Raw genomic sequence first — 23375 nt, forward strand, 5'->3', positions numbered from 1 at the left:
GATACTCTACTAGTATAGCATGGCTTAATTTTTTTTTTTTTTTTTTTTTTTTTTTTTTTTTTTTTTACCATAGATAGTCGAAATCCTTGGTATCGAATGCTGCATATAGTTAATGGTGAATCATTATGCCCGAACGATCAAGTTCCCACGGTACCGCAGTTACTTCAACCAAATACAGCTCAGCTACATATACTGTATCCCATTAAGCTTATCAAAATTAGACTATAGGGTTCCACGTCGGTTACTATTTACGTTTTTCTATATGTGGACTGGCCAATATGTAAACAACAGTCATTTGCATTAAATACACTTCACGTCTTGGCACTAGAAAATTTTATATGTCCAAATCTACCCATGTAAAGTTCGAGATGTTATCGAAAACTACATACAGGAATAGTATTAAAACGCTAAGGCCGTTAATTGCAGTTTTTTCATCAAACTCCACCCATTCAGTTCGGGCTAAACACCATAACCTTCACGACTTTGTTGTCGCCACTTGCCAGAAACTATCCTCTAAAATACAGATAACTCTTTCTAATAGAACATGCTCATAACGCAAGAACCAATTACACAAGCCTTACGGTGTAGACAACCGCCTCCATGAATCTGACTCCCAAGTCGTCCCGCAACGATTGCACGGCCTCAAAATCCGACTATTCAACTTCAGCACAACTGTTATAACGTTTCCGCAGTTGCGGCAAAACGTCTGCAACTTGATTCCATCGTCCCGATTCTCTCGTATCCGTCTCGTGTTCATCAGAACCGTGATATCCCGTTTAAAGGCCTCGGTCTGCTCCATTGCATCGACAAGAGTCAGCGGCGACGGCTGCGCCTCTGCTATCACCTTCTCTACCCGCTCCAGCATGGAATCTCGCAGCTCGCGCTCGTCATAGTTTTCAGGCGCGTATATAATGCTTATTGCCTTGGCGAAGGACTCCGTATGCCAGAGGAGTTCGGCGAGGTATATACTGGCTTGTCCAGCGATTCGTTGTAGGCATTTCAGTTTGAGCTTGATCGCGAGGTAGTGCAACAGGACGTGCAGTATTAAGGCGTCGCCGGCCTGGATGCTGCCGAACGAATATGCGTGGTAGTACACGAACTGGACAACTGCCGCGATGACTTCAAAGGGCGAGTCTCCTAGGTCGTGTTCTCCGTCGTGCCCTTGCTGAGATCTGTTAATGTTGTATATCATTAGGATTTTAACGACAGAAGCTTTGTACACGGGAAATACCTTTACTTGTTCCTTAAATTCAGGGCAACGCTCGTATACAATATCTCTATGCACAGCAAAGGACCTCCCGTCGTTGAAGCAAAGTCTCAGGTCTGTATCCATTTTTGCCTTTACTAGCCTAAGAGTAAATCAGTGAGGAACCCATCGAGAGTAAATTTGACTGACCTACTCCTTGAGAGGTGCCCTCCTGCAAGTGCAAGAACAGCAGCGCTCTTCTGCCATCCAAGTGTGTAGTCTTTCAAAGTCGAGTGGAGGATATCTCGTGTAGGAGAGGTCGACTTTAGAGTCGAGCTGAAGAACCTTTATAGCGACGAGCCTCCCCCACGCAAATTCTTGGCCGATGGTTTGTTCGGTGCTTGAGCCGTGGGCGGATGATGCTAGTTGGCTATGAGTTCCGAGTTTCTTCACATTACTCTGTGGTATACATAGCGATTGTACACCCATGGTCAAATCCAGCAAGAAACCTTAAATATTATTCATAATGATGAAGCGAGTCATCGGTGCTCAAACTTGAACCAAGGAAATAACACCCCACCATGCAGGAATGCAGGAAGGTCATGGTGTTGTTAACAGTACGAGAAGGGCTTCTTTGTATAAGTACACACCTCCGCTATTATTCGTATGCCTGTTTCGAGTGTCGACAGTTGAAGTTGGCTTGATTTGGTAGACAGCTTCCTCGAGCTCCTTAGTACGTTTTTTCTCGGCGACTGTCACTTCACTTTTGCCAAGACCTGTCAAAACACAACCAGCATACAGTCCTAACCGCATGATGTCAAATTGGTACGGCTATTTAGCCGACTGAGCAGCCATCTATCTAGCCACCTATGACGCATTCAGCACATCTCAATTGAAGACGCAAAAGAGGGAAACGTGAGAAGGGCCGGAACGTAAAAGAAATAAATAAAAGGGATATCAACTTGGACGGCCCACCTCACCGAGTTATAACCACTCTTTGCTGTCCATCTCTAACCGCCACGTTATGTCGCCACCGGTGTCGGCTCGGGATGAGTGGAGCCTTGGTTCTGCCCTTGTCTCAGTGCGCCGCTCAGTGCCGTCTTTCTCTCTCCAAGATTGTGCAGCCGCTCGCCGATTAGGTAAACCTCATCGCGGACTCTTGCCCTCCAGCGGTCCGTCGTGCGTACGGCTCCAAAGCATGCCCAAACGCCTAGGGCCACCGCCAGCATAAGCGGATACACAGTCCTGTAGACGACGTGATGAACCCAAGGCCCACGGCCGGCAAAGATGGTTGCGTTCGCTATGCGGGCTAGGAGGAGTGGGCCAAGTAGGGTAGTGGCGAAGAAGACGACGGCCGGTACGACGAAGCAGCGTGTTGCAAGGCGCGCATCTGGGCGCGCGTAGCCGTCACGCACCACGGCTCGCAGTGCCCGCGACAACACGTTGCGCGGGTTCCAGAGCAGGACGCTTACTGCCACGCGTGCATAGAGGAAGCCCAGAGTCCAATCTTGAATAAGGTGGATGACGTGCTCCTCTTGAGGCGCGAGGTAGGCGTGCAGAGGGACGAGGATATAGAATTCTAGGAAGGCGGCAAAAAGGATGGGGAGCGCAACGAGGACGGCTGCGTAGACGTAAGTGGTGGCGAGGGCGCGAGTGGCGTAGTTCACCAGCACATGGAGGACCGAGTAGGCAGCCGTAACTGGATGCTGCAGCGAGCGAGCAAAGTATGCGCCAACCTGGCGGAAGTGCAGGATTGTGTAGGCGGTGAAACCGAAAATGTAGATGCCAATGGAAAAGGCGTAGATGTCGTTGACGGTTGTACCATCGGGAAGAAAGCTTGCAATGAGCGAGCGCCCGAATAGGAGTGGGACGACCGTCACACCAACACCCGTAACAGCCGCGAAGAGCCAGATTGCCAAGACAAACAGGCAGATGCGAACGCGAAACCATGGCGGAATGTACACGAAGGAGGTGAGTCCAGAATGTCTACCGTGGACGCCGTCGTCATCAGACTTGCCATCGAGCCGGTTGTTGGAAGTGTCGACGTCGACAAACACGGATTGGCCCCTGGGAATGCGAACTTGATCAGAAGCCGGAGCCCGCACATAGCGTCCATCGAAGAGGAAGTATGCTTCAGTGTTCCGATTTTCAGCGGAGACACGGCGCTCTTCACCAGTGACGGGGGCTTCCGCGTTTCCCTTCTTCCTGGCAAACCAGCCCGCCCACGTCCGTCTGACATGGTGACCTCTCTCGTCTGCGAATTTCTCACCAAATAGGAAGTCGGAGAGTCGCAGCCCTCTCGCACACTTGCGGAACCACCACTGATACATCTCATGGAGAGAATCGCTGGGTTTGAACAACCTTAATACCACTGGAGTCAGGAAGTTGAAGAAGAGCAGCTCGATCGGAAATTCCATAGCGGGCGCGTGAGACTCCCAGTGGACGGGAAGTATGTTGTCGAATCCCAAGTAAAGGCTCCACACAACACCGCCCAGGCAGCAGATGACCAACGCGCCATAGACAAAAGCGCTGAATGCAATCTTGCGGAGCTGGCTGGTAACGCTCCGTTCGAGAACGTCTCGGACAGGATGGAACGTCGGGTCGTCCGGATCACGAATGAAGTAGAGGACGCCGGTTCTCATAATCTTTCGGCACATGGAGACGAAAAGCGCAAAGTGGAACATGTAGCAGGTGCCCACGAACCAATGGACGAAGCCAGCTGTCCATGGCGCTTTATGTGCAAACTCGAATCGTGAAATAAGAGTCGTGTCTTCGAACAAAGGAAGCAAGGCGACATCCAGAAGAATTCCACAGTACAGGGGGAAAGCGAGCATCTCAATGCTAATAATCAGAATGACTTTGAGAACGCCTCCAGCCTGCTGCAACACATCTGAAATGATAACTTCAACTCTACGGCCATTTGGGGAGCTGGTGAAAGGCGTTCCTCTTTTCAGGTAGAGTGCACCGGCAAAGGCGAAGAAGACGTAGCCTGCAAGGATAGCGATGATTCTGTCCGTCGCAGTCCAATATTCGAAAGTCGGGTCGACGGTAGATACGGTGCTGTTTCCGGTGGGCAGAGTGACTGAAAGACCATTTGCTGTCGATATGGTGGGCAAAGCAGCTCGCAGATTGGTGATTGCGGATGCTGCTATGCCGAGCGTAGCCTGAAAAATGCGACCCAAGGTACCGAATACGGAGAAAGACTCCATATGAGACATCTGTTCATAAAGCGCAACAAGGCCAGTCCAGAGATAAGACATCCACTCGCTGCCGTCTCGCTGAAGAGAGCGCAATGCAGCATGAGAGCTGATCGAGAGGTGAAGATAATCCGAATTCATACTGGTGCCTGCGTCGGTAAAAACCCTGGAGATGCGCTGGACAGCGGACTCTGCTACCGTCTGAGTGGATGTTGCCAGCGACTCGAAGGGCTGATGTAACATTGCGATGGGTAGTAGAGTTGTAAGTACCGTTAACGACCAATACAAAATCGCAGCTCCAAGGAAAAGGCTGGAGTCAACAATAAGATCTGCTCCTGCCGATAGAATACGGAGAGGTAACTTGAGGAATAACCAGACCGGGCGGCCTAGAGAAAGCAACACTACTTTACCCCAAAGATAAGGTATCCACACGGCAACGGCAACAGTTGCAGATATCAAGACCGCGCTGAAAATGGCGTTTTGGAAGAGGCCAAGAATTGGACCCTGCATACCAATGAGTTCCATAATTCCTTCCAAGTCTTCGGCGTCCTCGATGGCCTCGGCATCGTTGAGATCAATGCCTGCCTGCGCAGCTGCAGCAGCGACTTCAGGATCCTGAGCAGCGCCCGGTTGGTCAAACTCCTCGTCAAATGCTGCGTCACGACCTACAAACGGAGCTTCTTCTGCCAGGTTCTGTACAACGTGGGCATCATCTCCGCCCAATTGAACATCATCATGTTCCACTGGTAGGATATCACCGTACAGCCAGTTGTAAACACTTTCCCAAAAGCCCACGTCTCTAACGGGCAGGGCGCGCGTTGATTCCGCGTTCGCGGGCGATGCTCCTGCTTGGTTGTCCCTGGCAGGGGCAGGTTCTGGTCCATATGTAGGCGGTGCGTCCGACTCGTCATTCGGAGGCACGACAGTGGTGGTATGGCTGTGGGAAGTTGAGTGATCCTGGTCATCGGCACCACCTTCGTCTTCATTGGCATCGCCATAGAGCTCTTCGCTGGTCGGGTGTGCTTCATCGAATGATGTCGACGGCCTAGACGACCGCGGAGCAGACGAATACACGTAGTCAGCATCTGGAGTAATAGAGTTCGCTGTCAGAGCGGCCACCGCCTCAGAATCGGAAATCTGTTGCCAGCTTTCTTCGCTGTTGTCGCTGTGGCGTTCCCCATCCGGCTCTATGGCGGGTCCTTCGCCGGCATTATCCAGCAACGCTTTCCTTGTTGCCTCTTCCAGGTCCCGCCGTATTTGAGCTGCCAAAAACGACTGCTCACGGCTGGGCATGTTAGGTCTCTGCACTGCTTTCGTTAAACGTCCAGCAGACACCCTCTGCCGCGCGCGTTGATACTCGTTGCCGGCTAGAAGAGAGTCTGGCAGGTCCGAGTCTGTCGAGAGGGATGATTCGTCTGCGTCGAGCGCGCCGGGGATGAAAATTGACGGCGTTCCATATCTCTCCGTCTCTTGTGGCGTCACGATTATTTCCTTGAAATCACTGGCCCATAAGAGCAACTGCTCCCATGTCTCTGTCCTCCGGTCAGATTCAGCTGTCGATCGTACCAATCGACTAATTGTTTCCAACCAAACACACAGTTCTCTCCTAATGATTTTTTGGCCTACAAGATCCATTCGATCGATTATGGAAGCCAGCTTGCGCGGATCCGCATCTCTTAAAGCCTGACGAACATTGGCATCCGGGATTTCGTCGATGTATTTTTGTGCAAATTCGGGCATCTGACGTGGACCTCTCTGTCTGTCATCCTCTTCCGGTGTGTATTCGAAATCGGCAAACATCGGAAACGCCTCCGCAGATCCCTGGGAGTCATCACTTTCGGAGCCGTCAGCTTGCTCACCCCTATCTTGCTGAGCATTGGCATCTTGCGCTGGATCGTTTGGTGCTTCATGCTGAACCTCCTCTTCGACAGCGGGCGGTACGACTGGCCTATTCATTGGTTGCATGGCAGCAACATTAATGACAGGCTGCTGCTGCACGACCCACTCACGAATCAAGAAAATCAATATAAAAGCAATCACAACGAGGACTGTAATGATTTCGCCCTCAACAACGTCCAAGACAAACCGAAGGATACGAGGACTCGATGTAATTTTCTTGAAAAATGACACGTCGGATAAGAGAGATCCATGCGTTTGCGTCGCGCCGGTGGTTGTGGAGTTCTTCGGGTCAATTACATCCACGTTGACCGGATAGAAACCAAAAAGGATCCTCTTGACGATCATGAAGACAGTGGGCTCTCCCGCGCTCATGTTGAGCGTTTGGGAAAACGGAGAGAGGATTGCAGGAAGCGCGGACAAGGCGGTCATGTTCAACGGAAGAGAGGTCCTGTTGGCCGGGTCCGCATTAAGATGAGGCATGATCCTGTGCCTGTGAATATTTGCCACGCGTGCCAGGTCCGTCGCAAATCCACCATCGCCACACCAGAACAAGGCTCTCCAGATTATGCGCATAAACCAAGGTAGCCCCACCAGCCATACCGTGCCCACCAACAAGCCCCGAGCCCAGGTTATGAAGTGGTTGACGACATGGATCAGGGCCCTCCGGAGGAAGACGGACGTCGGAAGGGTGCTCGGCATCTGCGGATGGTATAGTTTGGTGAAGCGGAAGGGCGTCTTGCACAGCTCGCAGTGTTTCTTCTGCGAGTGCGATAACCATTCCATCAGGCATTCCTGATGGACGAACTTGATGCTCCCGCTGCACTTGCACGGGAAGAACAGCGGCTCGTCAAGAGAGCCTTCGCCTCGACATATGCGGCAGGTATCGGGATCCTCTGAGGCCTTGTCGGAGGCGGTCGAGTTGGGGTCGTAAGCCGGGTCGTTCATGAGGTCTGGGACGACGCTGGCGTCGGCCATGATGGCGGAGGGTGGAATGATGGTCCGGAGTCGGCAGATAGCGAAGGAAATGTGGGCGTTAAAGCCGGAGACGCGGGCGTCTAGGGTGTCATTTGGGCGTGGAGATGCAAGCAGTCGAACGGCGCGGGGAGTTTGTTGAAGGGAAAGCACAATGGATCGGAGAATCGGACCCTGGGGGAAAGTGACGACGGCCGGCTACTCCTAGACCCCCGGTCGGCCAGCGGCCACGACAAACCTAACCCGCCGCAGTCACGTGGGCCTGTCGTTTCATCATCGCGTCAAGACCAGACACTGGATGCGCTGCGCTTCCAGGCAGGCACGCGAGGCGATTCGTCCAGCGAGCGATAGGAGTGCGATCGGTTGATCTGCGCGAGCATGCTCCCTCGCTCCCTCGCCCCCTCGGTGTCGATGACGTGAATCTTGGCTAGAAAGCTGCCCTGATACCAGTGTCAGGTTCCTTGTCCGCCAACTCTTCCTGCTCCCATCAAAAAGCATCCGCCGAAGCATCCTTTCTGAGCCTCAACTCTGTCCTCTTTGCGCGTGGCCGAAAGCAGCCCGCCCTCGTCCGCAAGCATTTAGTGAGCTGGACCACTTCAGCACGGACTCGTCGATCCCCAGCACCGCACAGCCATGGCTGTCCAAACCAACGGGCACGCCAGAGTGCCCCAGATCAAAGAGGCCAACGGCACCATCGACCCCGACAAGATGAACGGCCACATCTCGCGGTCGTCCAAGCCCGCTCCTCCGCGCAGGAGCTTCGCCCGCTGGGCCTTCAGCAATGCTGCTCGGTGCGTCCTGCCTCCCCCGCACACGAAGATTCTGAGCTGACTCTGCCCGCGTCAACAGCCTGCTGGTGTGGTATACCATCATTACCATGGTCTTTCGTTGTCCCAAGTCCCTAGACGACCTCACCGACGACTCCCCAAAGCTCTGCTCCCCCTACTTGCAAGTTCAATCGCATGCGAAACCGTACCTGGAACCGTACTACGAAACCTATGTCGCACCATACGCTCAGAAGGCCCAGCCGTACGTAGACCGCTTCAACGAGCAAATCTACGCTCCGTCAGCCCAGTTTGCCAAGCAGACCTACATGAGCTACGGCGCACCCCGCGTCGCACAAGCACAACAATACGTTCTGGCTGAGTGGGAGAGGTCCCTCAAGCCTCAGCTCCAGACGGCACAAAGCCGCGCAAAGGAACAGTATGATGCTACGCTAGCTCCTCACGTCGACAAAGCGTCCGCTGCGGCAGCTCCCTACTACGATCAAGCGTCGTCGTTGGCCGGCAACACTTACAACAGCAAGCTCCTGCCTGCTTACGAGTTTGTTCTTCCTCATGCTCACAACGCGTATGCCCACGGTCGCCACTTTGCCGTCGACATCGGGTATCCCTACGTTCAGTACGGTGCCTCCTCTATCGGTTCTTTCCTACTTCGCCAGGTGTGGCCGCAGATCAGGATTCTGTATGGCGATAATGTTGAGCCGCAATTGATGCGCATTAGCGAGAGGTTGGGACGCTACAAGGATGGCAAGAAGTTGGAAGCCGTCGTCGAGGCCGCTGACAGGTTTGTGATTTCTTCCTGGCTATTGCACGGTATGCTAATATGATTACAGTACTTCTAGCGCTGCGTCTGCGACGTCTAGTGTTTCTTCCCTTGTTTCTTCAATGGCTGCTTCCGTCACGGAGTCTGATGCGAGCCCCACCAGCTCCAGCAGCTCTAGCAAATCCGCCGCCAAATCCTCCGAGGCAGACGTTCGCGAAAAAGTCACCAATGATCTCCGATCGTGGCAGGAGAAGTTCGCCAAGGCTGCTGACAAGGGCTCTGAGGACCTTGAGGAGCGTGTCCAAGAGATCACTAGCCACCAGATTAAGAGCCAGGCCCTCGGAGTTGGCAATGCTCTCATTGTGCGACTCCAGGAAACTTCCGAGCGGAGACTTAGAGACGTCGAATCTAAGATAAACCGGGAAGCCGAGAGCCTTCCGGAAGAGGCAACGGAAGAAGATGTCGAAGCTGCCAATGAGGAAGTTCTCTCGGTCATCCGCGCTGCCGGTAAAGACATTAAAGAGAAGGCTCAGGCTCTCCGAGCTTGGAAGCAAAAGTACGATGAAGAAACTTTCTCTCTCGTCAAGCAAGCTTCCGACTCTACCCTCGAAGTCATCGATAACATCCGTGATTTGGGTCTTCAGGAAATCGGTATGCGCTGGGCCTGGATGGACGGCGTTACTTACAAGGACTGGTCCAAGTACCATGCTTTGAAGAAGACATTCGATGAGTGGCGCAGCGAGGTTCAATCTGTCGCTTTGAAGCATGAGGGTCTCATAGCCGCCAAGGACGAGGGTGCCAAGGTTGAAGACAGCGGTATGGACATTGCCGAAAAGGCAGCCAAGGAGCTCATCAGACTCAAGGACGTTGCTCGCTGGAAGATTGACACTCGTGACAGCTCGGACGACTTCAGCTCCAAGGTTATTCCTGCCGCTGCTGTCAATGCTGTTCAAAAGGCCAAGCAGGCAGCTAACAGTGTCAGCTCTGCTGTAGTTGGTGAGGAAACACCCCAAGGCGCCTTTGAGGCTGTCGCATCCTCCGCTTCTGAAGGCGCTGAGAACTTTGCCTCTGTCGCTTCTGAGCAGGCAGCGGATGCTAGCTCGAAGATCAGCGAGTCTGTCATTGGCACCGAGCCTGCTCTTTCGGAGCGAGCTGCAACCAAGGTTTCAGAAGCTGTCATGGGCACTCAAGATGCTACTGACAGCCTTTCTTCTGTTGCTAGCTCCAGGGCTTCTGCTGCCAGCGCGGCTGCTGGCGAAGGAGCACAGAGCGTTGTTTCCGCTGCCAAGCTCAAGAAGGATCAGGCCAGTGAGGCTATAATTGGCACCCCGGCACCTCCTCACGAGTCTGTTCTGTCTAAAGCTAGCGAGGCGGTTATTGGATCGGAGACGCCTGTCTACGAGTCTTTGGCCTCTCAAGCCAGTGATGCAATTATTGGTACTGAGACGCCTGTCTACGAATCGATGGCTTCCAAGGCCAGTGAGGCCGTCGTTGGCAGCTCTACTCCCGTTCACGAGTCTGTTGCCTCCGATGCGTCTTCTAGCATTGAGTCCGCAGCTTCGGCGGCTTCTGAGGCGGGTAGCGAAGCTACGGAATCAGTCAAGAAGGTCTGGGGAGGAGTGGCTGCCCAGGTCGTTGTTGAGGCTAGGCAAATCATCTTCGACGATATCATTGATGATTCGGACGATGATACTTACTCGGAGAAGCTCCAAAGCATGGTCAGCGACGCTGGAGACCATGCCGCTGACCTCACCAGGGCCATTAGCGAGGCAATTCTTCGGCCTACACCTACTCAGGGTACTGTAGAGTCTGCGACCTCCTTGGCTGCTGAGCAGTACGACCGCGCTCTCAAGGCGGCTTCCAGTGTCCTGTACGGACCGGAGCAGGGCACGGTTGAAAGCTTATCCAGTGTTGCGTCCGACAAATATGCCCAGGCTGTTACTGCGTACGTTGTGCTTCCACTTTTGTTAATTCAGCTGCTAACTAGGATACAGGGCATCTTATGCCATCTACGGCACACCGACGCCCGTACTCAAGTCCATGCAGGCCCAGGCTAGCGCGCAATATGATAGCGCTGTAAACCTTGCAAAGGAACGGTACGAATCTGCCAAGTCTGCCGTTTCTGCTCAGGTATCCGGCACGCCGAAGCCTATGTCTGAGGAGATGCTTTCGTCTGCATCTGCTATCTCCGACGCATACACTTCTTCCCTTGCAGTCGCTGGCGCGAAGTTGTACTCGGTCCTCCACCCCTACACTGAGTCTGTAAAGAGCTTGGCCGCTAGCCCAACACAGAATTCCTGGGAATCCGTTTCTTCCATTGCCTCTTCTAGGCTGAGCGAAGGTCTCAATGCCGCTTCTGCTCAGTGAGTGAACCCTGTCGATCTCAGATTTATATGGCTAACATTACGACAGGTACTCCAGTGCTAAGGTTGCCGTTGGCGTGGAACCTACTCCTGCTTCCCAGCAGTACATGGCTGAGGCGCAAAGGCGGTACTACGAGGGCGTTGGGCTGGCTCATGCCCGCTACTCTGAGTTCCTTGAGGCCGCCTCCAGTGCCGTCTATGGTACTCCTACTCCGGCCTACCAAGGATACTTCACTGCTGCACAGAGCCAGTACACCGCTGCGCTTGATGCTGCTTCCAGCAAATATCAAGAGCTACTCGCCTCTGCTAGCTCCGCGGCTGGCCAGACAAGCAAGTTGCCTGCACAGAGCGTCCTCGATTCCGCATCTTCTCAGTATGATGCGGCCGTTGCCGCTGCTGCTTCGTCTTTGTCCGTCGCCTCTGCTTCTGCAAGCCAAGCCATATATGGCACTCCCAAGCCTGCCTACGAAAGTTACGTTTCGGCTGCGCAGAGCCAGTATTCCGCTGCACTTAGTGCCGCTTCAAGCAACATGGAAGAACTTTTGTCTTCCGCCAGTTCTGCCGCCGGTAAGACTAGCAAGTCGCCTGCGCAGAGCGTCCTAGACTCTGCGTCATCTCAGTATGACGCTGCTGTTTCCGCCGCGTCGGCATCTCTTTCTGCTGCATCTGCCTCTGCTAGCAGCGCCGTCTACGGCACGTCTACCGGTAGCCTCGAATCTGCCGCATCTGCCATTTCCGAGAGGGCTGAATCAGTTGCCTCTGTCGCCAGCTCTGGCATTGCTGGCACCGAAACTGGTTACGTTGAGTCTGTTGCCTCCCAGGCGTCTGCCAACTGGGAATCCCTGATTGCCAAGGCCAGCGAGCAAGTCTACGGCCAGCCCACACCATGGTATGAGTCTGCTTACAGCCAGGCTGGTGATTACAGCGCACAGGCCACTTCTGCAGCTGCCGTTCAGTACGCTGCGATCCAATCTCTCATCTCAGATCTGGTTGTCGGGCAGGAGCCCGTCTTTACTGAGAGTGTGATGCAGCGCCTGAGCAGCGCTTATCACACCGGAGCTCCCGCAATGGTATCCAGCGCTTCGTCGTACGCCAACGAGGCATACGAATCTGCATCTTCGGTTGTGTCGGCCGCATTCACTCCTCCTGCCGCTCTCGAGGACATCCTCAACAACGCTTCTAACCAGATTAATGATGCAGTAGATGCCGTCTCCGTGCAAATCTACGGCACTGAGAAGAACTCGTATGAGAAGGCTTCCGAAGCCGCAGGCTCCGCCTACGCCTCAGCATCCCAGAAGGCTTCCGAAGCCGTCTATGGCACTCAGGCTGGCTACGCAGAGCAAGCACAGAGCTCTCTCGCCGACGTAGCATCATCCGCCCAAAATGCCATCTCGGTTGCCATCTACGGCACGCCAACCGGCTCCGTCGAAGCAGCGACCAGTTCCGCTGGCAACGTATACTCATCCGTATCGGCAGCCGTGTCGAGTGCGGCGGAGCAGAACATGGCATCTGCGGGATCGGCCGCAGACACTGTCGGTTCAGCCGTCAACGACGGTTACGCTGCTGCAGCAAGCAGGGTCAGCAGCGCGCTTTACGGACCGCAGCAGGGTGCGATGGAGAGCGCATCGAGCAGGCTGGCTATAGCTATGGAGAGCGCGCGCGCCAGGCTAAGCTCGCTCGCGGAGAACTCGGGCGAGTATGCGGGCGAGAAGGTCGAAGACGCGAAGAGCAAGGTTGAGGAGATGGCGAGCAGTATCAGCGAGGCTGCTACTGATGCCACGGCAAGGGTGAGGGATGAATTGTGAGTGAGTGACGGAGAGAGACTGGAGAAAAAAAGAAGGTGAAGAAGTTGGGAGTTGAAGTGGAGGATCTAATGGTGTAGCTGGGCCGGCGGGTCAAGAGCCCAGCGCCCAGACGGAGGATCAGAAAAAAGGCATGGCATGGCAGGGCATGACGGAGATTGATTGATTGATTGACCGGCGCGGGACGGACGGATATGATTCAGATGACGAGATCGACGACCACTACCACTCCACCTTCACAACAGCATCACACCCCTTATCTTCTACTACTGGTATCACGACCTTTGCTACTACTAGTATCACGCCCTCACGCACGCCCTCCCCCATCCCCCCTAACACTTGTATTCTCGCGCACACACTATACAGCTACACGCACATTTTCCTGGTTTAGTTAGTTAGCTGATGCTTGTAGCTTGGTTTCTTTATTTGTGTCCTTCTGATTGATTGTTGTTGCTGGTGCTTTCGTGAGGTTTGAGCGCCTGGAGGGAGTTCGTGTGATTTAGCTGTTGTATTGTGTAATGAATTAGTGTTGATGCTGTAGACTTGTGGTGTGCTGCGTGGTGTAGTGGGCGAGTGTTGTGATGCTGCTGAATAAGATAGCTCTGGTCTTTTTGCATCATTGCTATTTTTATCGTTTAACGTCCAGCGGTGATGTACGTTAGTCCATGTCTTTGCAGGGATATTCCTGTTGAGATACACGGCTATTTATGTTGCCTTGCCCTGCGCGCTCGCACCTAAGGCAGAAGTGCAGTTTCAGGAAGCGATCGGCAGCATCCTCCATCGCCCCAGCTGTTGCCTACCACGTGAATCAAAGCACAACAAGAAACAGCATAGATATATATAAACGAAAACCCGCCCCAGCACAACCGCATCCCAATCCACGATCCGTATCCAACTATCACCATCCCCATAATACCACACAACCAACAATGCCTTCACCAGAACCAGAACCAACCTCCCCCGAACCATCCACCGAAGCAATCAAGCCCTTCGACCCTCTCCTGCCCCAGGACCAGGCCCCCGCACCCTACGCCAACGGCCGCTTCGCGCTGTACGTCCTCTTCCCGGCCTCGGACGACGAGCTCCTTGCAATCGCGCGCACTTGCCACGCCGGGCTCCTCGACGACGGCGCCTGGGACAGTGACAACGTCTTGTGTCCGGCGCCGCGGGCGCGCTGGCTCGGCCGCGAGGACTCTGATGGCCCTGAGGACACGGACAACCCAGAAGACATGGACGCCTCCGATGATGCGGACGCCTCCGACGACGCGGACGACCGCATCAACGCCATAGTGCAGTACCACCGGACGACGATCCTGCCCTCCCGCGGCTGGGGCGTCTTTTTCGACCGGGCGAACATGGTCGTAGCGCGGAGCGCGCACTGGCGGCGCGACGGGGTGACCGTCGTCACGCTCGGGACGGCGTGGCTGCTGGAGACGGCGGACGGGGGCGAGTCGTTTCGGCGGGGGTGGGCCGAGTGGACTTTTAAGCCCGAGGCGGTCGGCAGTGTTTGCGTTAACTTGCAGCTCTACAATATGGGCTGGGCGGAGTTTACCACGTGGGAGGATGTGCAGGTCCAGGGGCGCGAGGTCGATAGGAGGGATGGTGAGGTGCTGGCTTGGTTGTTGGAGGGTCGGGGCGGTGATGAGAAGAGAAGATGGGCTGAGAAGTTGGTGAGGGAGTTTGGGGGGAGGGATGAGGCGGTGGATGGGTAGGTGGGGGGTTTATGCCACTGGATTATTTCCTCATCCTACGTGATGATATACCAGTAAATCTATGCGACATACTTTCTACTTGTAGGTAGTTTATATCTTTATACCCTAGCAAATACCTTTATACCCTCGTAGTATACCCTAGTACTTATATATACTAGTACTTCTATTTATCTTTACCTTTATATCTTTTTTATATCTTATTATACCTAGTATCTTTTCACTTTTATATAGTTGTATAGTGCCCTCTATAGGTATCGTAGGTTTCAATCAAGAGTTAGAACCATACTCTACGAAAATATAGATCACTTCAAGGGGTCAGTAAAACGTGCCAGTAAAAGTTTTAACTAGTAGGACTGCAGAATAAGCTTCTACTTATAAAACTTATCTTCCTCTTCTTCTTCCGTATTTAAAACTTATGTTTTGTTGCCAGAAAAGAGCACACACATCTCCGATACAGAGGCGTATACAGAGACACCATTTAGTTTATAGATCACGATGTGACTTCACAACCACTTCTACACGAAATCTTTCAACAAGGTTACCTAATAGCCACGGCCCACGAACCCCCTGTCCCCCACCGTCAAGATGCGTGCACCGTGTCGGCGAGCGCCTACCGAGGCGTAACTCATCACTTCGCGAGTTGCTAAGGCACCAGCTCTACTCAGCCTTCACGCCACAAGGCCAAGCCTTCTACAACAACCACATGTGACATATCTCACTTCCAGTGCCGAGCACAAAGAGCTCACGGTGATAACCACCACCATTTTCTCTCGCACTCGACTACCATCATCTTACTTACTCGCTCCTATAAGCAGCATAGCTTTCCTTTTCTCTTTCTTGACGTTCATGGTAGCGCGATAGTAATAAGGGCAGGCGCGCACGCACGTATACAGTAATATGAAAGTTAGGAAGTAGGAAGGTATAAAGACATTCTTAGTGTATACCTCGCTGTGAGAGTGCACTGAGGGTAGTGGAATGGTATAAATAGGCGTAGGCAAGTCGTGTCAGTGTCGGTATCACGCTGCGTCAGTCAGCCATAGCCACAGCCACAGCCACAGCAAGCCAGCCAGACCAGCTCACACAAAAGCGTAGTCTACCCTATTCACTTAAGGTAGCTTACGTTTCACCCACCACCCCTACCCCCCCACAGTCCGCCTCGTCAGACAGAACCAAATTAGGTGCGTTACAGCTACCACTAGCCACACCCCAATTAACCGCTTACATAGTTCATCTCAACCCCCCTCCCAACCCCACGTATAAACCAGCGACTAGTGCCAAAGCGCATCAGCATCCCCCACCACATTCGCTCACCACCACCACCACCACCACCACTCCCCCCTCCTGCCGTCGCGCATCACCATTTACTACTGATGAAGCACAGTTGTTTATTACACCGAATAACTACGCACTTCGTCTCTCGTCTTTCTATAAAGATGTTTCTCTTGAATACACAAGGCATCCAAGGTGTTGCCCACGTGTGCCTTGGTATAGAACTCACCACCAACCATCAGGCAGGCTTCTGGGGTGAACACCGCGTGGGACAGTGGTTGGTGGTGTTGCGAGGTGTGTATGGTAGGTAGGTAGCTAGCTACTTAGTTCGAGCTGGCAGTGCGTGTTTATATGTATATTTGTTTGGTATTGTGTTGCTCACTTACTCCATCTTGATTCTTACGGCCAACGTCGCACATCGTACACCACCACTCCCCTACACAAACACACAAACGCAAGAACAAGAACAAGAACAAGAACAAGAACAAGAACAAGGACAAGGACAAGGACAAGGACAAGGACAAGACCAAGGCCAAAGACCCTCGATTCTCTACCTACCTACCTACATTTATCCCCACACCCACACCCACCCACCCTACGCGCTACACAACACTAGATATCCTACATACACAACACACACCCAACCCACAAATCCATCAAACCCTTCATCCCACGCAACCTTTCCTTTTCTCCCGCACGCTCAACCAAGCGGCCCCTCTCACCCCCCACCAAAAAACAACGACACAAAACGCCATGCACGCACGCTAAACCCCACCAACAGAACGGGTCGAGAAACGACACCAACGCGCAATTACCACGGACCGTGCTGCAGCCCTGCAACCCTGCAAGCAAACAACCAACCAATCAAAAGGAAAAATGAAAAAACAAATGCCCAGCCAAACTACAACATGCAAGATTGATAGCCGCCGCCCAGATATGCGCCTGTGAAAACCAACCAACCAACCAGCCAGCCAAACAAGCCAACAAACAAGCACACCAACTCTGGGAGCGTGTGTGTGCCGTGTGTATGCTGTCTGCTGTCTGCTGTATGCTCTGTATGTGTCATGTCATGTGGTATGATGACGAAGAAAAAGAACAAGGAGAAGAACTCAGTCGCAGCGGAGCCCGACCTCCCAGGCACCAGTTAGGTAGGTAGGTAGGCACCTAGGCGGCAGTTACCCGTATATACAGTCACAGCCACCGCGCACGCACGCACGCGCTCAAGCGCTCCGAAAGCCTTCTCGCACGACGAGCTCCGCTGCAGTCTCTCCACAAGGCAGATTAGTTTACCACGTTTCCTACAACACGTTAGCAGTCTGCTTTCCCACAGCACAGCACAATCACCCAGCCAAAGACTTACAGCAATGTACTGCCCGCCCTCCTTCTTGCGGTCCCAGAACTCGCGCGCCTCATCCGCGTTCAAGTTCCCCTTGTCCATCGCCACGTCAATCAGCGCGTTCTCCACGCCCTCGCCCATGCCCTTGCTGCTGCCGCACACGAAGATACGCCCGTCTAGCGCGTTGATGACGAACCACACCACATCGGCCTGCACGCGCACCTCGTCTTGCACGTAGCGTACCTCGCCGCCCGTGCGCCGGCTCTGCACCACCTTCTTGATCTCCTTCTCGTGCGCGCCCAGCTCGCCAGAGTAAATCTCGTCGAGCATGCTGTCGCGCACGCCCTGCACCAGCCAGATCTTGTTCGCGCAGTTCGCGTTCTTCAGCCGGTTGAGGATAAAGCCGCGGAACGGCGCCATGCCGACACCCGCGCCAATGAGCATCATCGGCCCGTCACCTCCGAACTCGCGCGACAGCGGGTTGGCCATCAGCCCGCGGAACATGGGCACCGAAATGTCGAGCACCTTGCCCGGGTCGCGGATGCCGCTCTGCTCAGCTTCGATGAAGCTTTGCGCTACCCGCTCCAGGTAACCCGACCCCACGCCCGTGCGGTACTTCTCCGGGACCCGCCAATCGGGGTCCTCGTGCACCGTCACCGCCATCTCGATCAGGCGCCGGCCGCCCGGAAGGCCAGGGCGGGCCGAGGAGATGTGCGGGTCGTTGGAGAGCGAGTAGAAGCGGGGCATCAGCTGCGGCAGGACGGAGAGCAGGCGGTGAAGCGGGGGCTTCGAGGAAGGGAAGGCATGGAGGAGTTGTGCGACGGTGATGTGTGCGCCGGTGCGAAGACTTAAGGCCAATGTAAGCAACTGAACACGGTGACATGATATATTCCAAACTTACTCGCAGAACGCAGCTTGCCCCTGGGCAGAGGTCAGGTAGTCCAGGATCTTCTTCTCGTTCTTGGCGTCGGCGTATTCGGCCATGACGCGAAGAAGTTGCTTCGTGGGCGGGGTGCTTTGCAAGTCCACACACCAAGTGAGCAGCTCGCGACGCGTCGTAGTCAGGCCGCGGGGCTTCTCGTCGCCCCAGATGGTCGGCCAGCGCATCGTCTGCGTCTTGAGGGTGACGGGCTTGTCACGCACAAACTTGGGCACACCCAGCTGGTCGAAGACGTCATCGACCAACTCAGACGCATTGGGCGGGCAGATGCCAATGGCACCGCCAACCTTGAAATCGACACCGCCCTCGTCGGGATAGTCGGTGACATCGAGGTCAAAGTGCAGCGTGCGCTTCATGGCGCCGGGCTTTGTCAGGACGCGCGCGTGGTGAACAGGGGCCGAGAAGACATTGTAGGGCGGGTGCGGCTGGACGAATTGCGGCGGCGCCTTGTAGACAGTTGTGACGTGCTTTGGCGTCTCGGCAGGCACGGGGTCGAAGGCGACGGTGTCTTGGTGCAGCTCCGGGACGCCGTCCAATTCGGTCGTGAGGCTCAAGGGGCCCAGCTTGAGGTCCAGGCTGCGGAAGGCCGCATTGTCCGGCAGGACGACAGGCACAAAGTCCTTGGGCGTCGTGTCGGGCGGCAATGTCTTGACGAAGCAGCATCCTCCACCGCAGCAGTATTTCTCGATGAGGGCGGTGCCCGTTTCACCGTCGCCGAGAAGCTTCCTTATGCCCTCGGCATCCTCAGAGATGAGCGAAGTCGAGGCGCGACGCGGGTTGTCGGCCTTGGCGGTGAAGTCGACCGAGGCGGCAGGCAGGTCCTTGAGCTTGTCCGTCACCTCGTCGACCTGGGGGTCGGAGGGCTCCGTGTTGGGCGTGTCTGGGGTTTCGGCGTCGCTCGAGTTCTCGGACCAGGCGAGAGACTCGTGCGACGAGCGGAAGGAATTGGACGAGGGCGCAGGAGGCTCGATGGCGTAGTTGGGCATCTTCTGGGCGGGCTCGTGAGGGATGGGGTCGTCAGGGTGCGAGGTGGCGGTCGAGGGAATGTGCTGGTGCCGGTGCGGCTGCATTATGACGGTGTTGGTGGCGAGATCGCCGGGTCGGTGAGAGAAAGGAGAAGTAGCAGCTGAGGGATTGAGCCATGGTCAGCGGGGGGGAAAGGACGGCTTTGTATAACGGGGCAAAGGCCGGGGGGGTGCTGAGTTCGGCAGATGCAGCGGCGAGGGGCATGAAGATTGATGGCGGCTCACCACTTATCAGATCGGATTTCGATTTCGTCAGAGACGGCAGACTCGTCCTGGAGGCAAGCGAGCCGAACAACGTCCGCCGCACAATCGGACGGAGCGCGAGGGACGACACGGTGGATAGATCGAGACGGGCGACCGGGAGAGAGTTCAGCGCTTTCGGCGACGACGCTTTTGGTGATGTTGGGAGTTCTGGCTCGGCTGGAGTGCAAGCGAACAATCGACGAAATCCATCCTTGGCCGGGCCGAGTTCCTGTTACGGCATGATCAACCTACGCAGAAACTTCCCCAGCTCCGGAAGGCCTTTGCCAGCTTGCTACGGAATCGTGCGCATTCCGATTTCCGGCGAGCCGCAGTTCCAACATGCCACAAAGCACGCAACTTCTACGTAGTAAGATAAACCCAGGAACAAGTGGTGTGACTCATCATCATCAATCTTCTTCTTTTTCTGCCTTCTCCTGACCATCATCAACACTGTCTTTCCCTCGGCCTAAACTCGTTTCAACAGTAGCCTTGTTCCAGCAGTCAGATCGCCTTTCTCCCCGGCGCGCGATCCACGGTACCGTCCTGTCATGTCCTGCCTAGTTCAGCCCTACAGCACACCATCTAATCTCCCCTTTTTCCCGCTTTTGTCCTCGCATCTGATAATCTCCGACGCCGGACGGCGTCCTGATGCCTGACACGGCAAGCATTCCCACCCCCCCCGCTGAGCCTATCGTGCACCTGCTCCACCCGGGTGACTCGTCTCACACAAACAAACTTTTGCTCTCGAACATTCTTCATTAGGCGAGGCAATCCGTGCAGCCGGGAATCTCACTCGGCAGCATCTCGAGTTTCACCCATATGAAGACACGGACTCGTGGCCCGTACGAGAGTGAAACCGACACACGGCCTGCGTAATCGCTGGCGTTGCGCCCACCCATGCACCATGAGTCGTCATCGCACTAGCCAGGCACCCCTGACGCCCGCTCGCTCCCAACAGGAACCGGCGACGAGTTTGTTGTGGCTTGTCGCGGGCCCGATTGTGCCACCTGCCGCTGCGGTGGATGGCTTTTATCGGAGGATCTAACCGTACCCCATTCCATCTGATAATGTTAATCGACGCCCCTTCCGAGTCTGTCTGCTAGCTCGTCAGGGGTGCGGAGGCACAGAGGCGAGGCATACAAAGCCCGGTCAATGCCAGCTAATGTATAGGCGCGTCAGAATGTCTCTCCCCCATGTCTGGCTTACGCAAGATCATGGCGTGCTGCGGTAAGTTGTACAGTATGTACAGACACACAGCAGCAGTACCTACCTACAGAGGCCCACCGCCAGCCCGCTATTGCACTGGCTCTCGCCGTTCGGAGCCGTATACGACAGTGGGCACTCTCCAGCTCACCAGTCCAGCACACGCTTCCTGCCAGCGTGGTCAGGCACTCCAAGCAGACGACCCAAACATAAGGTAATAGGCACGCATCGCAGTTCCAGAAGGGCAAGTGCACGACGCGCAGCAAACAGCAAACAAGCCGCCCACGCCGCGTGTCCGGCCGTCGCAGCAGATGGCATCGCCAAGCAATATCAAGCATCCGGCAGAAGCAAGCAAAAACGCGGCCCTCGACACGTCAAGCGTTTGATCCCTGAGCACGACCGCCGCCATGTCCCACTTAGTAGATGAGCAGTAGCACACACACGCAGAACCAAGAAAGGGGCGTAGGTAGTTGCCCCGTTCGAGCGTGTTGGGTTGGGTTGGGTTGGCTTGGGCAGAGGCTGAGGGAAAGATTGGCCGCCGGTGTCGGAGCGGGCAGATCGCCCGGCTTCTCCGGCCGTGGACGCGCGCATCCTCGGATCAAAGATTGATAAGTCATGATAACCTAAGTCCCTATTGCCTACGTTTTTGTGACGACGACCTAGAGATGGTCCGTTGTCGTCGGAGAGGAAGAACTCTTCCATGCGGAGCGACGATCCGCATGCATGTTGCTTCTTCTTCGTGCATGGCTCGACGTCACCGTGCTGCCTGCTGGGCTCAAGCGCTTTGCGCTCCTCGGCTTGCTCGTTGCGGCGTGAGGCCGTGAGAGGCTGCTGGGATGGGGTAGACTTGCTCCCCCTCGCCATGCAGACATGGATGCAACGACACCCAGCCCCGCCACCCTGCCACACCAAGCCGCTGACCAACGCGCTCGATTCTACTCGCTGACTGACTGCCTGCCTGCGCTGCCCAGATACGAGCACGCACGACTCCACTTGCGTTCGAGGAAGTCCGTTCGATTCGATTCGCACCGAACCCATACCTACGCGCCGACCCAACCGCAACCCCGCGCGCTGCCTGTCCCCGCCTCGTCACTCGTTCCCATACGAAGAACCACCCCTCCCCGCAGCACGCACGCACGCGCTCCGCACTCCTCTCGTCACCCCAGTCTCGCTCCCCCGTTCCCCGCCGCTCGTCCCCCGTCGCTCGTCCCTCGCTCCACGCACACGCCCGCACGTGTGCGCGCACCGCCAAACGAAGCCGTCCGCGCCGCCAAATGCGTGCGCGCGCAGGCGCCGCTGGCGTCTCTGGCGCGTGGGTGCCGTGGTGCTTGTACGTACGCACGTACAGGCTACGGGCTAGCGATATGTATGTCAGGCCGTATGTAAGTATGTGTAAGTACCTAGGTATGGATCCGCATGTGTGCGTGTGCGTGTGCGTGCTTGTATGGGGTGTGGGGATGCAGATTGCAGACAGCTGTACAGGACGTACGTGGGGTGGAAGCGAGTCAGTCGAGGGCTTAAAAGGCTGGGGAGGGGTGCTTGGGGTGCGCTTGGTCTGGCTTGAGTGTTCTTGTCGTTCTTGTCGTTCTTGTCTTGTCTTGTCTGCTCTTGTCTTGTCTTGTTGCTGCTGCGCTGTGCCGATCTGACCTACACTGGGTCGAGCCGAGCTGCTGAGCTCGATTATATTGCTAGGTGTTTACCTACATGCCCAAAGCACGAAAATCCGCCGCCGCTATGGCGGCCCGCAAACGGAGGAAAGAAGCAGAGGTAGAAGAAGAAAGACTCCGCGACAGAGACGAAGAGCAAGAGAAAGAAGCAGCCTCACCCCTCCGCAAAGGCCTAGCCAGGTGCGCCCGCTCCCCCCACGCGCACAGAGCCCGCACTAACCCTCCCCCAACCACAGCATCTACGCCTCGGCCCAATTCTCCGACATCAGCGTCTCCACCCCCTCAAGCCGCACGCACCGCCTGCACCGCCTGGTCCTAAGCACGCAAAGCGCCTACTTTGCGCGCCTCCTCTCGCCCACCACCACCAACTCCTGCTCCTATACCCCCCCAACACACATCGACCTCGCCCCCCTGCGCACCGACCCCCTCGCCACAGACCACGCCCTGCACTACCTCTACAGCGCGTCATACCCGCCGTCCCCGCTGCCTCAAACCGTCAACCCGCTCGCGCACCACGCGCGCGTCTTCCGCGCTGCGGGGGCGCTGGGCGTGCCGCCGCTGCGGGGGGAGGCGTTAAGGGCGTTTAGGGGCGTGCTGCAACGCGAGCGGTGCGTGGGCTGGTTCAAGGGGGCCGTGGAGGTGCTGTGGGGGCTGCGTGGGGAGGAGGCGGCGGAGGCGGAGGGGGAAGGGGAGATGAGAGAGGCGTTGGTGCGGTTTGCGGCGCTGAGCGTCAGGGAGCTGCTTCGGGAGCCAGGGTTCGCGCAGTTGATGTGCGTGGGCGGAGGCGCGTTCGGGGAGGCGCTGGTTGTGGCGTTGGCGGGGGAGGAGGGTGCAAGTGCGAGGGAGGAGGATGCTGCTGCTGCCGCCGAGCCATCGGTCGACGAAGGCGTGCAGGTCGACGAGGACGAGGACGAGCGCGTCCATGTCCACGTCGACGACGGCATCAAGGTCGACGAGGACGAGGACGAGGACGAGCGCGTCCATGTCCACGTCGACGACGGCATCAAGGTCGACGA

The 23375-nt window shown here is 55.6% G+C and overlaps 5 protein-coding genes across 5 annotated transcripts in view; 3 read left to right on the plus strand and 2 right to left on the minus strand.

Annotated features, from left to right (window-relative positions):
* Positions 1-1724: 1724 nt before the first annotated feature.
* K452DRAFT_290263 (uncharacterized protein) lies at positions 1725-7378 on the minus strand. Its single transcript, XM_033540971.1, has one exon. The coding sequence runs from the start codon at positions 7255-7257 to the stop codon at positions 2209-2211; it is 5049 nt and encodes a 1682-aa protein (XP_033394875.1). The 5' UTR covers positions 7258-7378; the 3' UTR covers positions 1725-2208.
* Positions 7379-7887: 509 nt separating this feature from the next.
* K452DRAFT_311091 (uncharacterized protein) lies at positions 7888-12967 on the plus strand (the record flags this gene model as incomplete). Its single annotated transcript, XM_033543390.1, has 5 exons — positions 7888-8045; positions 8104-8820; positions 8870-10744; positions 10794-11162; positions 11212-12967. The coding sequence occupies 5 exons, from the start codon at positions 7888-7890 to the stop codon at positions 12965-12967; spliced, it is 4875 nt and encodes a 1624-aa protein (XP_033394876.1).
* Positions 12968-13893: 926 nt separating this feature from the next.
* Positions 13894-14676, plus strand: K452DRAFT_320765 (uncharacterized protein; the record flags this gene model as incomplete). The annotated part of the gene is made up of 1 exon (XM_033544348.1): positions 13894-14676. One exon carries the CDS (start codon positions 13894-13896, stop codon positions 14674-14676), a length of 783 nt encoding a protein of 260 aa, XP_033394877.1.
* Positions 14677-17231: 2555 nt separating this feature from the next.
* K452DRAFT_311093 (uncharacterized protein) lies at positions 17232-19291 on the minus strand (the record flags this gene model as incomplete). The annotated part of the gene is made up of 3 exons (XM_033543391.1): positions 17232-17243; positions 17306-18128; positions 18183-19291. 3 exons carry the CDS (start codon positions 19289-19291, stop codon positions 17232-17234), a joined length of 1944 nt encoding a protein of 647 aa, XP_033394878.1.
* A 2757-nt stretch (positions 19292-22048) lies between these two features.
* The window catches only part of K452DRAFT_360869 (uncharacterized protein), a 3115-nt gene continuing 1788 nt past the window's right edge, over positions 22049-23375 (plus strand). The window contains exons 1-2 of the mRNA XM_033546379.1: positions 22049-22539; positions 22596-23367. Of these exons, the coding sequence (XP_033394879.1) occupies positions 22397-22539; positions 22596-23367 (915 nt within the window). The 5' untranslated portion in view covers positions 22049-22396. The remainder of the gene's footprint in view (positions 22540-22595; positions 23368-23375) is intronic.

Source organism: Aplosporella prunicola (assembly GCF_010093885.1).
Source record: "Aplosporella prunicola CBS 121167 unplaced genomic scaffold K452scaffold_21, whole genome shotgun sequence".
Taxonomy (NCBI): domain Eukaryota; kingdom Fungi; phylum Ascomycota; class Dothideomycetes; order Botryosphaeriales; family Aplosporellaceae; genus Aplosporella; species Aplosporella prunicola.